This window comes from Pelophylax lessonae (genome assembly GCF_965119305.1).
Source record: "Pelophylax lessonae genome assembly, chromosome: 7".
Lineage (NCBI taxonomy): Eukaryota > Metazoa > Chordata > Amphibia > Anura > Ranidae > Pelophylax > Pelophylax lessonae.
In genome coordinates, this window is record NC_138774.1 from 233,807,312 (window position 1) to 233,821,411 (window position 14,100).

General features: G+C 43.3%; 1 protein-coding gene across 1 annotated transcript in view; it reads left to right on the forward strand.

Annotated features, from left to right (window-relative positions):
* HUWE1 (HECT, UBA and WWE domain containing E3 ubiquitin protein ligase 1) overlaps positions 1-14,100 on the forward strand; it is a 484,118-nt gene that overhangs the window by 53,793 nt on the left and 416,225 nt on the right. Inside the window, exons 12-13 of the mRNA XM_082264230.1 lie at positions 2,607-2,734; positions 3,572-3,712. Of these exons, the coding sequence (XP_082120356.1) occupies positions 2,607-2,734; positions 3,572-3,712 (269 nt within the window). The remainder of the gene's footprint in view (positions 1-2,606; positions 2,735-3,571; positions 3,713-14,100) is intronic.

Below are 14,100 nucleotides of genomic sequence, written 5' to 3' on the forward strand. Positions count from 1 at the left end.
TACATTTTTCTTTTTGCGCCCCCCCAAAAATTTTGAGCACCAGCCGCCACTGCTCAAACGAAAGGTGGAGGAGCACAAGATCTCTAACATTCACCAGCTCTGTGATGTCGTCATGGAGGAGTGGAAGAGGACTCCAGTGGCAACCTGTGAAGCTCTGGTGAACTCCATGCCCAAGAGGGTTAAGGCAGTGCTGGAAAATAATGGTGGCCAGACAAAATATTGACACTTTGGGCCCAATTTGGACATTTTCACTTAGGAGTGCACTCACTTTTGTTGCCAGCGGTTTAGAGATTAACCACTTTAATACAGGGCACTTCCCTCCCTTCCCGCCCAGGCCAATTTTCCCCTTTTAGCGCTGTTGCATTTTGAATGACAATTGCGCGGTCATGCAACACTGTACCTTCACCAAATTTATGTCATTTTCCCCCCACAAATAGAGCTTTCTTTCGGTGGTATTTGATCACCTGTGCGATTTTTACTTTTTGCTAAACAAATAAAAAAAGACCGAAAAGTTTAAAAAAAAAAAAAAAAATTTTTGTTTGTTATACAATTTTGTAAATAAATAATTTTTTCCTGCACTGATGAGCACTGATGAGACTGCACTGACAGGCACTGATGAGGAGGCAATGATGGGGTGGCACTGATGGGGTGGCACTGATGGGGTGGCACTGATGGGGTGGCACTGATAGGCGGCACAGATAGGCGGCACTGATATGCGGCACTGATAGGCACTGATAGGTAGCACAGATATGCAGCATTGGTGGGCACTGATAGGCGGCACTGCTGGGCACTGATAGGCGGCATTGATGGGCACTGATAGGCGGCACTGACGGGCACTGATAGGTGGCACTGACGGGCACTATTGGGCACTGATAGGCAGCACTGGTGGGCACTGATGGGCACTGATGGGCGGCACTGATCGCCACTGACGGGCGGCACTGATGGGCACTAATGGGCACTGATAGGCGGCACTGGTGGGCAATAATGGGCACTGGTGGGCGACACTAAAGGATGGCAATGATGGGCACTTGTGGGCAGCACTGATAGGGAGGACACTGGTGGGCATCACTGATGGGGAGGGCAATGGGGGGCTCCCTGAGCCCTGATTGCCATCCCTGGTGGCCATAGTGGGCATCCCTGGGGTCATAGTGGGCATCCCTGGGGTCATAGTGGGCATCCCTGGGGTCATAGTGGGCATCCCTGGTGGTTCTAGTGGCATCCCCCCCCCCCCCCGAGGGTCTGCACTGGTAATCAATGATCTGATTACCAGTGCCGACCGAACCCCCCCACCCCTGTCAGGGGAGCCGCCGATCGGCGCTCCTTTACTCGTGCCTGTCAGGCACGAACTAAGGAAAGCCGATCAACGGCTGTTCCTGTTTTACTATGTGACCAGCCGTGATTGGACACGGCTGATCACATGGTAAAGAGCCTCCGTCAGAGGCTCTTTACCGAGATCGGAGGTGCAGGGTGTCAGACTGACACCTCGCATCACCGATCGCCGCTCTGCGCGCCCCCGGGGGGCGCCCAGAGCGGTGTTATCCTGCCGCCGTCATATGACGTCCGGTCAGGATAACTCAACCACATTCCCGCCGTCATTTTGTAATAGGGCGGGCGGGAAGTGGTTAAATTACTGACCAAAAATTCAGATTTTTCTATTTTGTTCTTACTGAAGAATGCACAGCGCTTGTTTACACGCCTGTGTGCATAGGCACATTACAATTAATGGGCTGTATTTTAGCTCAAAAAGCTGTACTGAGCATTTTCAAGCCGCAAGATGCTCAAACAGGTGTATCGTGTGCAAGAGGCCTAAAGCAGACACAGTCCTTTTGTTACAATACCGTGCATTTCTTCTCCAACATTTTACTTAAGGACATATACTGTTTCTTGGGTACATATCCATTGTGTTGCCCATGGCAAACAACATTTTTAACTTGGCTTGTCAGCAGATTTGTATGCTGCTCCTCTGCTTGGCAGACAGAGCCAAAAACTATACTCTCTCGCTAGCACCTACCTAGGAGGATGGATGTATATGGATAGCAACAGTTTACATCCATTCCGTTTCAACAGATTTAAGTTAGCTGTTCCGTTAAAAAAAAAAAAAACTGACCTGAACGTACACTGATATAGGTGGATTTAAACAGATGATCTGCCCACTCATAAACCGACATTGTGGTTGTCTGGATCTGTGTGAAAAGCTGACAGACTGAATGCCTTTGTGAAATGGGCCCTGCTCAGATGTGCTTTTTATTTTGATTCTTTTGTGCTTTGCTAGTAAGGTGTAGGGTCTTTTTTTCAGCCTCTACTATGTCTAATTGGTAACCGTTTTTGTCCTGCATAAACTTTGTAACTTCATGCAGTGTGGATCCAGGCCCTTCTCCTTTGGTTAAGTCTTGTAGCTTACATTTTTCTGATCTTTCAATTTTGTTGCCTGTGACTTTGCCTATGCATTCATGAAAATGCTTTAAAATGGCCAACAGCGTAATGTACAATTGAGAACTGTTGGTATGTAATGTTTGAATGTATTGGTTTTCAGCTTGAGGTTAAATGTATTGTTTTTAATCTACACATAATTAATTTGGTCTGTGTGACTTTTCATGTTTTTGCAGACCCTACCATGGAGCCATATCCTCACCAATTTGCAACAGCACTCTTTTCCTTCTTGTATCATCTAGCCAGTTACGATGCTGGTGGGGAGGCATTGGTTTCCTGTGGCATGATGGAGGCACTTTTAAAGGTACTTTTCATCTCCGTTCATTAAAAAAAGGGATTTCTTACAAAGCTTTTGTGTGTGTGTTCTTTAGCCCTTTTGTGTTGGCATACATTTTTTAACTTTGGGGGGGGGGGGGGGTTGGATATAATTTGCACACCTATGTTTTTAACCACTTGCTGACCAGCCACCGCAGATATACGGCAGCAGGTCAGCGGGTTACCTCGACGTGTGTGTATGTATATGTATATGTATATATATGTATATATATGTATATATATATATATATATATATATATATATATATATATATATATATATATATATATATATATATATATATATATATATATATATATATATATATATATATATAATCTCTATCTATCTATCACCTCTGACCTAATTACATGTTTGGTTACCACTCTAGTTCCTATAGGTCTGTGGTGATCCAAGCTGTCGGTGACAATTGTGATTTAGATTTATTAATGACACATTGTCAACACAAACAATGGGAGGGAGGTCATTTCTATTTACAGATTGCAGGGGGAAAGGGATTCATTGAGAAAGGTGGTCTTGGTCTTCAAGATAGTTGCGTTGCACCTACTGCACCAATATTTTTTTTGAGAATCTTTTATTCATGCCTTGATAGTATTTTTGTCTATATTGGGCTTTAAGTGAAAACAGGAAGGAAAAAGTCTCTAAAATTGCCTTAATGTAATGTATATTATCAGAGTGCTTTCATTTATTTTTGATAAAAAATTTTGTTGCGGTTGTCACTATGGCAGCAGCTTGCCAATATGATGGCAGTTTCTGTATTGCAATGAGTTCTGTACTATTCTCTTTTGGCTTCATGTTTCTTAGGTGATAAAGTTCCTAGGAGACGAACAGGACCAGATCACATTTGTGACGCGTGCTGTCAGGGTTGTGGACCTCATTACCAACCTTGATATGGCAGCCTTTCAGTCTCACAGTGGGCTGTCCATATTTATTTACCGTTTGGAGGTAAGAACAGTGACCAGTCCAGTTTTATTTGAAATTAGATTTTGCAACATCCATATTTTGTTTAGTCGAGAAGTAAAAAATATTTCCTTCATAGGTAATTATAGGTAATTGTGTTGGGGGGGGGGGGGGGGAAGACAACTCCATAAAGTTCTTCTCGAAAACGTGGACATTTCTTGCAGCTGTACATAACCCAAAGCAGTGGCCATGTTAATTTTTAGCTTTAATTGAGCAATGCTGGAGTTCTGTTTGTGGGGTTTTACTGCTGCCTATGGGAGGTTGTGACCCGGCCAATCAGACACACAAAGGACATTCCCACTGTTAAAGGTTTTATCAACCTATATTCTCCACTGGTTCTGAGGTAGTTTTTACTTGTATTCCCCCAGAAAGAACCAACATCCTGCAGATGCTCAGAGCTCACCCTGGCACCATCTCTAGCAAACCTTGCCTCTGGTATTTGATTGCCATTTGAGGGACTTCATCACTTCGGCTTGCTTTTTACATTGTCATTAGCAACACTGCTGGTGGCCAGGGCACGCTACTGCCTCAATGCAGAAGGCTTGTGGAAGTATCTAAGAATTCCCACACTACTCTTCCTTCTACTACAATTGCGGTACAAAGGCATTCAGGTTATCTTGCTCACCTAGTCTATTATACATGAAGTTGCGCATCCTCTATCAAGTTGGGGTTTGTTTGATTATCCAGCTGGGTTTCTAGGCAGTGCTCCTTCCCAACGTTTGGATACTCTGCTCATCCCCTGAAGCCTTCATGCTGAACCCCTGTTCAGCTGTCCTTTATCAGTCTTCTGATATGATTGCTTCCAATGCTGCTTCTTCTAAGTCTTGTTTAAGCTTCCTATTCCCTGGGAACTTATTTTTTTTTTTTTCCTTCCTTGACATGAGAGAAATTTGAGAGAAATTCCCCATTTAGGCTTGCACCACCCCTTCTTAAGAGGGATCTTTCTATCCCTGGTTACTATTGGTCCCTTTGTGATTTTTGTTACCATTTAATCTCATACCTCTACTGATGGATCCAGATCTACAATTAGGTATACAGGTGCACCTCAAAGAAATTGACTATCATCAAAAGTAATTTATTTTAGTAATTCAGTACAAAAAAGTGACACTCCTATATTATATGGATTCATTACACAGTGCTATTTCAAGCATTTTTCTTACTAATTTTGATGATTATGGCTTACAACTAGTGAAAACTGAAAATTCTGTATCCGAAAGTTCAATATTGTAGACTCGTGTCACACTCTAATCAGCTAAATAACTTTAAACACCTGTAAAGGTTTTCTGAGCCTTTAAATGGGCTCTCAGACATATGCAGGACATGTGAGATTGTCGCTATATTCACTCTCCTGATAAGTCCCAACATGGCGTCAAACTCCTATCTTGACATATTACTGCATGTGGATAATGTGTTCCTCGCTGCCTTCAAAAGACTGGGGGTGTCCGATATGTCGAAGTATAGGAAATAAAAAAGGTACGTGGGCCTAGCGCAATATCCTCAAAACATGTTTTATTAAATAGTGTAAAACAAAGGTAAATGTACACACAAACCAATGCTTGCATCATAGCTCAGACATAACCGCATCTGCTTAAGTCCATATATGTGAATTCACAATGCTCAGACACATCGGCTAACTCGTTTTTAAGGTTACCCTCTTCTTCGGAGCCTTGCCTGGGTAACTGACTACTGGTATAGCTGAAGGACTTTATGGTCCGATTCTGTGCCTCTTAGCCTGATGTCACTTTGCAGATCCTCCTCATGTCTCAGACATTAGGAAAATGCACTAGGCCCACGCACCTTCTTTGTGTCCTATACTTACATTCAGGACATGGGATACAACTGTCGCATTACTTGTGTCAAGCTACTCCTAAACCAGAGACAATGTCAGAAGTGTCTTACCTTGGCTAAGGAGAAAAAGGACTGGATTGTTGCTCAGTGGTCCAAAATCCTCTCTTCGGTTTAAAGTAAATTTTACATTTCATTTGGAAATTCAGGTCCCAGAGTCTGAAGGAAGAGCGGACAGGCACAGAATCCAAGTTATGTTATGGAGATGCTGATTTCTTTTCCCAGCAGGACTTGGCACCTGCCCACACTGCCAAAAGTACCAATACCTGGTTTAATGATCATGGTATCACTGTGCTTGATTGGCCAGCAAACACGCCTAACCAAAAACCCAATGGAGAACTTTGGGGTATTGTCACGAGGAAGAAGAGACCCCAGATCCAACTAGGCAATTGAGCTAAAGGCTGCTATCAAAGCAATCTGGGCTTCCACAACATCTCATCAGTGCCACAGGCTAATTGCCTCTTTTCCACGCCGCAATTTTGCAGTAATTCGTGCAAAAGGAGCCCCAAGTATTGAGTGCATGCTATACTTTACATGGACTCATCCTAGTGCCACTAATCGCTTGGATCTCTTAGGGGGTCCTGGAGACCGAGTGGGCCGCCATTTTACTGTAGAATCGTTCAGCCTAATTTAAAGTTCCCATTGAAATGCATGAGCGGCCATGATTTTGTGGTTTCCCCATAGGAATGCATTGGGCGGACATTTTCTCAGAGACCGCGAATGCTGGACAGCAGGGAGCAGCTAGGCCTTTACTCTAGTGATGACCCAGGTAATTCCTCTTCCTGTGAAGATCGTTTTCTCTGCACAGCAGACCGACCCTGTACTCCTCCATATCGAATGGTGGTATGTCAATAGAGATCCCTGTAGGTCTCTCTCTCACCCTACTATCTGCAGTGCTAGTGGATGGGACTTGTAGTACCGCTGGTGCAGCGGTGTGGGTCCCTTTTTTCTCAGTTTTCTTAGTGACACTGTGCTATTTTAGGGTTCATATGGAGTCCCAGGAACAAATTTCACCTACAGATCCCCTCCTTTACATTGCGGGGACCTCCGGGTCGCAACCCCGGCCTGCCTTAATGGTGGTTTTGGAAAACCTGGTGTCAAAAGCTGATTTGGTTTTAAAAAATACCACTACTAAAAAGCGCCTTATACCCTCCCCTGCCTCTCTTGTATCCTCAGATTCTGATGTAGATATGGCCGCATGTCAGCTTGAGGGTTCTGCGTCATTGCACTCAGATGGCAAGGGCAAGATATCCTCATCTGCAGCTGCACGGGAAAGCACGCGGCGGAGGCACAGTGTCAGTGCTGGAAACTCTAAAAACGGCAGATGATTCTGCAGCCTCAGGGACGCACAAATCCCAGAAGTCAGGCAAGGTTTTCCCTTGTCCTGAACTTTTTGACAAAATTGTCTCTGACCAATGGGGGCACCTCAAACAGATGTTAGTGGTGCCGAAGAGTTTTAAGAGGCACCACTCATTCGCGAACACGGTGTCCGCAAGATGGACCTTACCAGTGAAGGTGGACCATCCGATTTCCAGACTGAACAAATCTACTGTGGTCCCGGTCGAGGAGTCCCCAGTCTTTACAGACCCTGTGGAAAGACTGATTGAGTCACTGTCCTGCCATTTACACGTTATAGCGGGCTCCATACTTAACCCGATCTTGGTAATCACTCTGGTGTCCCAGACCATAACGGAATGGGCAAAGTCACTAAAAAGTGACCTAGAAACAGAGCAGCTCCCTTCAGGCCTGGCAGAGCTAACGGACCAAATGGTCCAAGCCCTACTATTTGTGATGCGTCGCTAGAGTATCCACGGTGGGGTAGCTATTAGATGCATGATGTGGCTAAAAAGCTGGTCTGCGGATTAGGCTTAAAAAAAGGCTTTATCAGAGCTCCCCTTCACGGGGGACCATTTGGATCCTCATTGGATGAACTGATCAAGGGTCTTGCAGGTGGGAAGAGTACTCTTCTTCCTCATTCCTCCAAGGTCAAGTCACCACGTAATAGACTGGTGCCTTATTTTACTGCCCACAGGTGGTTCTTTTGTGTCTCCAGCACGCAGGAGAGAATCCAAGCCATTTAGGTCTTCTGGGGGTTCAAAGACCTGGTCGAGTAAACCGAGAACAGGCCAATCCAAATCTACAGACAAATCCCCTTCTGCATGGAGGGACGCCCTCACCCGGTAACTGGGGTGGGGGGTGGGGGCGTCTTTGCTTCTTTCCGGAACCATGGACCTCCTTGATTCAGGACAAATGGGTCCACAAACTGATCCGATCGGGTTACAGGATCGAATTCAGGTCTTGACCGTCAGATTCTTCTCGTCCAACCTACGCCTATCTCCAGATCGGTTTAGGGATCTATAGGAGACTGTACACGATCTGCTGTCACAAGGGATGATTGTGCCAGTTCCCTCTCGGAAACGCTTTCATAGGTTCTATTCAAACCGGTTCACTGTTTCTTGGAAAGAATGCAACATGCGTGCAATCCTAGACCTCAAGGCTCTGAACCAGTTTGTGTGGGTACAGAAGTTTTGAATGGAGTCCATTCGCACAGTAGTGGTGTCCCTACACTAAGACTATTTAGCCTACATCAATATCAAGGACGCATATCTACACCTCTCTATTTAAGCTGGACACCAGCGTTTTTTCCTAAAACATCTTTCAGGACATGTAAAAGCAGAATTTGACCAGCGCTATATAGTGTGCGGTGAGGCGTGAAGGGCTCACAGGTGTAAGCAGCCAACAACCAAACCCCAAAAGGGGTTAAGATGTATGTGAAGTGCAGAGGAAGGTTGTAAACTGCGCTACCTTGTGCAAATAAAGAATTAAATAGTAATAAAGTGCAATCTCTTATAATCAATGATAAATAAGAGAGTGTGTCCCAAAAAACCCTAAGGGTTAAATTATATATACTGTGTATCAAGTGGGTACAAATAAAAAGGTAAATTCTCCAGGTGTGTGATAGATAAACCCAGAAAGTGCTGAAGTGCAATAAATAAATGAATAACATAGACAGTGTTTTTATTAAGGTGTACAAGTAATTAAATCAATCCACTGTGGAAATAGAATAATCAAAAATTGGTGGTGACTATTCCTGACACTGTTACTGACAAAGGTGCAACATGCCAGTAAAAACCATAAAAGTGAAATAGAGTGAGATCAGGGAATAATCCCGTGTGAATAAATCAAGATGAAATGAAGTAAAATGAGCAATCAGCTGCAATCACCTGTGTGACCACTAGGTGTCGCGCTGTATATACAACCTGCCCTAAACGGAAATTAGGCAAGATGAATCTTCAAAGGTCCCCCTCCACAATCAGCCAAGCACCGATTGACGAGTGTCCATATGGGGAGAAAGAAAGGGGGAGCCTTGTGAAGTATCAATCATAAACTGAATACAAAAGAACGTAGCATCCACTCACTATGAGAAGCCGTGGTAGCTGCCTCGCATCAGTTGCAATCGCCGGGAAGCTTCCGCGTTCCACGGCGGTGGAGTTTCAAACCGGAAGTGACGCTGTGACGCAATGGACCCGCCCTACGCGTTTCGTCATCGACGTCTGCTGGAGCGGCGTCACCAAAAAGAATGTGTTTTGTTTTGCCCTTCCAGCACTTATCTTGGATAGATTATTACACTAAAAACTCCATTAGGTGTATAGCCATTTATCACCATTTTTCCACCCATCTACCCTTCTGGTATTTTATTAAGTAAATCCTTAGACATTCCTCATATCCATTTGTTCCAACTCCTCTTCCCTTTTATCATTTTATTTATCAATTTCTCTTACCTTAAATTTTACCTTTTTGACCACATTTTTATATATATATATATAATTATATATATATATATATATATATATATATATATATATATATATATATATATATATATACACACCTTTCCTTACACACATATATCCCCTTTTGTATTGAACCAACTTCCTACTATACCTACCTACAGTGAAAACAGTATATTTTGCGGGATCAAGCAATTTTATGTCTCAGCCTTCTCATCCAACATCGGATTATTTTTTGGTTTTTTTGATTGTTTTTTTGGATCTTAGGCTTTTTAAATTATTTTTCTTTCCGGCTTTTCCCTTACACACACAGCCGTGATTTTTGGTCTCTAAGATCATACCGTGACATCCAAATCCCCCCCATGAGGTGGATAGGATGACTCACAGAGAGCATAGCCCCAGGAATGTTTCCAGTAATATTATGCACTTAGGGCTTGTAAAAGACTCAACATTGTTTTTAAGTGTTTTAGCAAGATTAATATTAATATCTTTATCACAAATATTTTTATTACATTCATTTTAATTTTTTGTCTATTAAAGGTTGTACCCCAGATTGAGTACTTTTTTCTTTTGCAATTTTTAAACACATTTTTTTATGTTGTGGCCCTCGTAGTAGCCCCGTGAATAGCTGCTTCGTAAATGATGTAAATAAGCCGCCCTCTATACTCACCTATAGTAATACAGGGAGTAGCAAGATGGCCTCCATTCGGCAACGAACACGGAGCACCAAGATGGCTGACGGCAGTCAATCTGTTGCCATGACAAGGGCTGGCTATATGAAGACCGGGAGTGCGCCGTGGTGACGCAGCTCCAGCAGACGTCGATGACGAAACGCGTAGGGCGGGTCCATTGCGTCACAGCGTCACTTCCGGTTTGAAACTCCACCGCCGTGGAACGCGGAAGCTTCCCGGCGATTGCAACTGATGCGAGGCAGCTACCACGGCTTCTCATAGTGAGTGGATGCTACGTTCTTTTGTATTCAGTTTATGATTGATACTTCACAAGGCTCCCCCTTTCTTTCTCCCCATATGGACACTCGTCAATCGGTGCTTGGCTGATTGTGGAGGGGGACCTTTGAAGATTCATCTTGCCTAATTTCCGTTTAGGGCAGGTTGTATATACAGCGCGACACCTAGTGGTCACACAGGTGATTGCAGCTGATTGCTAATTTTACTTCATTTCATCTTGATTTATTCACACGGGATTATTCCCTGATCTCACTCTATTTCACTTTTATGGTTTTTACTGGCATGTTGCACCTTTGTCAGTAACAGTGTCAGGAATAGTCACCACCAATTTTTGATTATTCTATTTCCACAGTGGATTGATTTAATTACTTGTACACCTTAATAAAAACACTGTCTATGTTATTCATTTATTTATTGCACTTCAGCACTTTCTGGGTTTATCTATCACACACCTGGAGAATTTACCTTTTTATTTGTACCCACTTGATACAGTATATATAATTTTTTAACCCTTAGGGTTTTTGGGACACACCCTCTTATTTATCATTGATTATAAGAGATAGCACTTTATTACTATTTAATTATTTATTTGCACAAGGTAGTGTCTTTCAGGACAGCACCTTGAGAGATGGCTCCTTCCTCTTACCAACAGGAAACACCCCATCCACCAGAATTTAAAATGTAGGCTTCTCCCACCATTCATCAGTTTTTGTTTCCTCCGACCGAGGAACACCGGTGTAGGGAGTACAAAAACGGAGACCAAAAAGTGGGACTTTGAGTGAGGTCAACCAAGCATATGGATTTTAATGGAAATGTAGACAAGTATATACATGAACAGATACATAACAGAGAAATGACATGTGATAAGTTATACAATTCATAATGAGTACAATTCGTTACAACATTAAAAGGATCAAACCTAGATCTCTCAATAGAAAGATAATTACAACATAGTTTCTGTATGTTCACAACATCTAAAATGTATCAAAATGAGGATATGACATCTGAGTTAGTGTAGGCTCTACGTGTTTCATGGACCTCCGTCCATTCATCAGGAGCATGATTTAAAGAATATGTATCTAAAAAATATGTATCTAAAAATAGGAATATAGGTTATGATATAATAATTCTAGAGAAAAAACATTTTTGAAATCTAATGGAGGGTGTATATGTGAAAAGAAAAAGATAAAAAACACTACCTTAGGTAATGTCAATTTTTTCAGGAAAAAATCCAATGCTGGAAAGGGGGAACAGAGATGACTCGAACGTCTAACCCGGGGCTGAGGCGCGGAACCAGGCTCAACACAGGGGGGACAACAGGGAGAGGAGAACCCTTGGTGAAATGATATCAAAATTCAACAACACTCCAGAGGATATTGGAGGCACGTAATGACCAAGAACAGATCTGGAAGTATATAAACATATAATGTATAGTATGTCATAGAGACATACTATACATTATATGACATACTATACATTTGACATATAATGTATAGTATGTCATATGTCAAAATAAATATGTCAAATGTATAGTATGTCATATAATGTATAGTGTGTCTCTATGACATACTATACATTATATGTTTATATAATTCCAGATCTGTTCTTGGTCATTACGTGCCTCCAATATCCTCTGGAGTGGTGTTCTTGAATTTTGATCTAATTTCACAAGGGTTCCCCTCTCCCTTCTGAGGGTTCTGTGCCTCAGCCCCGGGTTAGACGTTCGAGTCATCTCTGTTCCCCCCCTTTCCAGCATTGGATTTTTTCCTGAAAAATTTACATTACTTAAGGTAGTGTTTTTTTTAACTTTTTCTTTTCACATATACACCCTCCCCATTAGATTTCAAAAATGTTTTTCTCTAAAATTATATCATGACCTATATTCCTATTTTTAGATACATATTCTTTAATCATCCTCCTGATGAATGGACGGAGGTCCATGAAACGTGTAGAGCCTACACCAACTCAGATGTCATATCCTCATTTTGATACATTTTAGATATTGAACACACAGAAACTATGATGTCATGTTGTAATTACCTTACTATTGAGAGATCTGTTTGATCCTTGTAATGTTGTAACGAATTGTACTCATTATGAATTGTATAACTTTTCACATGTCATTTCTCTGTAATGTATCTGTTCATGTATATACTTTTTCTACGTTTCCATTAAAATCCATATGCCTGGTTGACCTCACTCAGTCACACTTTTTGGTCTCTGTTTTTGTATATAATTAGGGATGGAGGCAACCAGACGTTTAACAGGGGCAGATCATATTTTGCTTTTTTCTGTGTAGGGAGTCTGGGCTTTTAAGGTGCTATCCTGATACCGTGCTTCCTACGTCCACCTTACCCTATATTGGAGACTTTGCTTCCTCCCATTCATGCGACCGACTGCAGTGCTCTAGGTGAGTCGGGACCCCGCAGAGCGCAACCCCTGGATTGCATTTTTGGCTGGCAGTGCGGCCCTTTTTTCGTACCCACCGCTACTTTTTTAAATTTGCCGCCGCTTGTTCAGGATCGAGTGACGCTTGTCTGGCCGGAAGTGAGGTTTCCGGAAGGGGCGGCGCTCGGCAGGGGGCAAGCAGCGTCATTTCCACCGGACGCAAGGGAAGAGGGGAGGAGCAAGCTGGTGCCTATTCCGGTTCCGGTCCAGTGCAGGTGTGCTTTTGGTCTCCGGAACCGGTAACGAAAACAACAGTGATACCGCTGCCAAGTAAAATGGATACAGCTTCTACAGCGAGTGCGACAGGCACAGGCCACCAGTAAGGCACAGGTAAGGGGTAACTGTTATTGCCTATCTTACTGGGGGGGGGGGGGGTCTCTCTCTCCATCCTTTTTTCCTACCCTCTCGTGGCTGGGGGCCTGTCAGGGCACATGGGGCTTACTTTAATGTCTTCCTGTGCACCTAGGTGGCCCTGAGAATTAGGCCGACTCATTAGAAAGAATGTGTATGTTTTCTTTCATGTCTTCCAGGCTAGAAGCATTGAAACAGTTGTTAAGAGGAAATGCCCCTCATGCAAAACAAAGCTGTCTGAACTCTGGAAAAAGACCTTGTCAGGGATGTATTGATGCCTTAGTTAAAGAAGCATCTTCAGTATGTGGCGATTTAATCGCATCTGTAAGAAAGGAACTGGATGCTACATCCAATCCTTTCGGTCATCCCTGCAGGATCCTGCATTGAGTCGGCCATTAGCCTTGCACTCTTCTCAGGGCTCACAATTGGTTCCTTTGGTGAAAACCGACGTGGTTCCTCCCACCTAAGGAAGTCATTCCCCCTCACATTCCAAAGAGGAGTCAGAGGAAGAAGGGGAGGAAGGGGCACAAAGTAGGCCCTCTAAATATAAACTGTCCTTGGAACAGGTGGGTGGTCTCTTAAAGGCAGTTTGTCACCCTGGGTTTAGAGGAAGAGAAGAAGGAACTATCCCTGCATGATAAAATGTATGCAGGCCTGGATGAACCTAAGGGTCGTACCTTTCCAGTGCATGAGACCGTCTTAGATGCTATCAGAAATGAGTGGGCTGATCCAGAGAGGAAAACCTTCCCTAAAGCCTTTAAGAGGCGGTTTCCCTTTGAGGACCCAGGGGCCCCCTGGAACAAGGTGCTGAAAATTGATGCGGCCTTCTCCCAGGTTTTCTAGGTCAACTGACCTAGCATTTGAAGACATGGGAGTCTTGAGGGATCCCATGGATAAGATGGACCAGCAACTCAAGAGATCCTGGCAATCCATCATGGGCAATCTTAAGCCTGCTATGGCAGTAACCTGT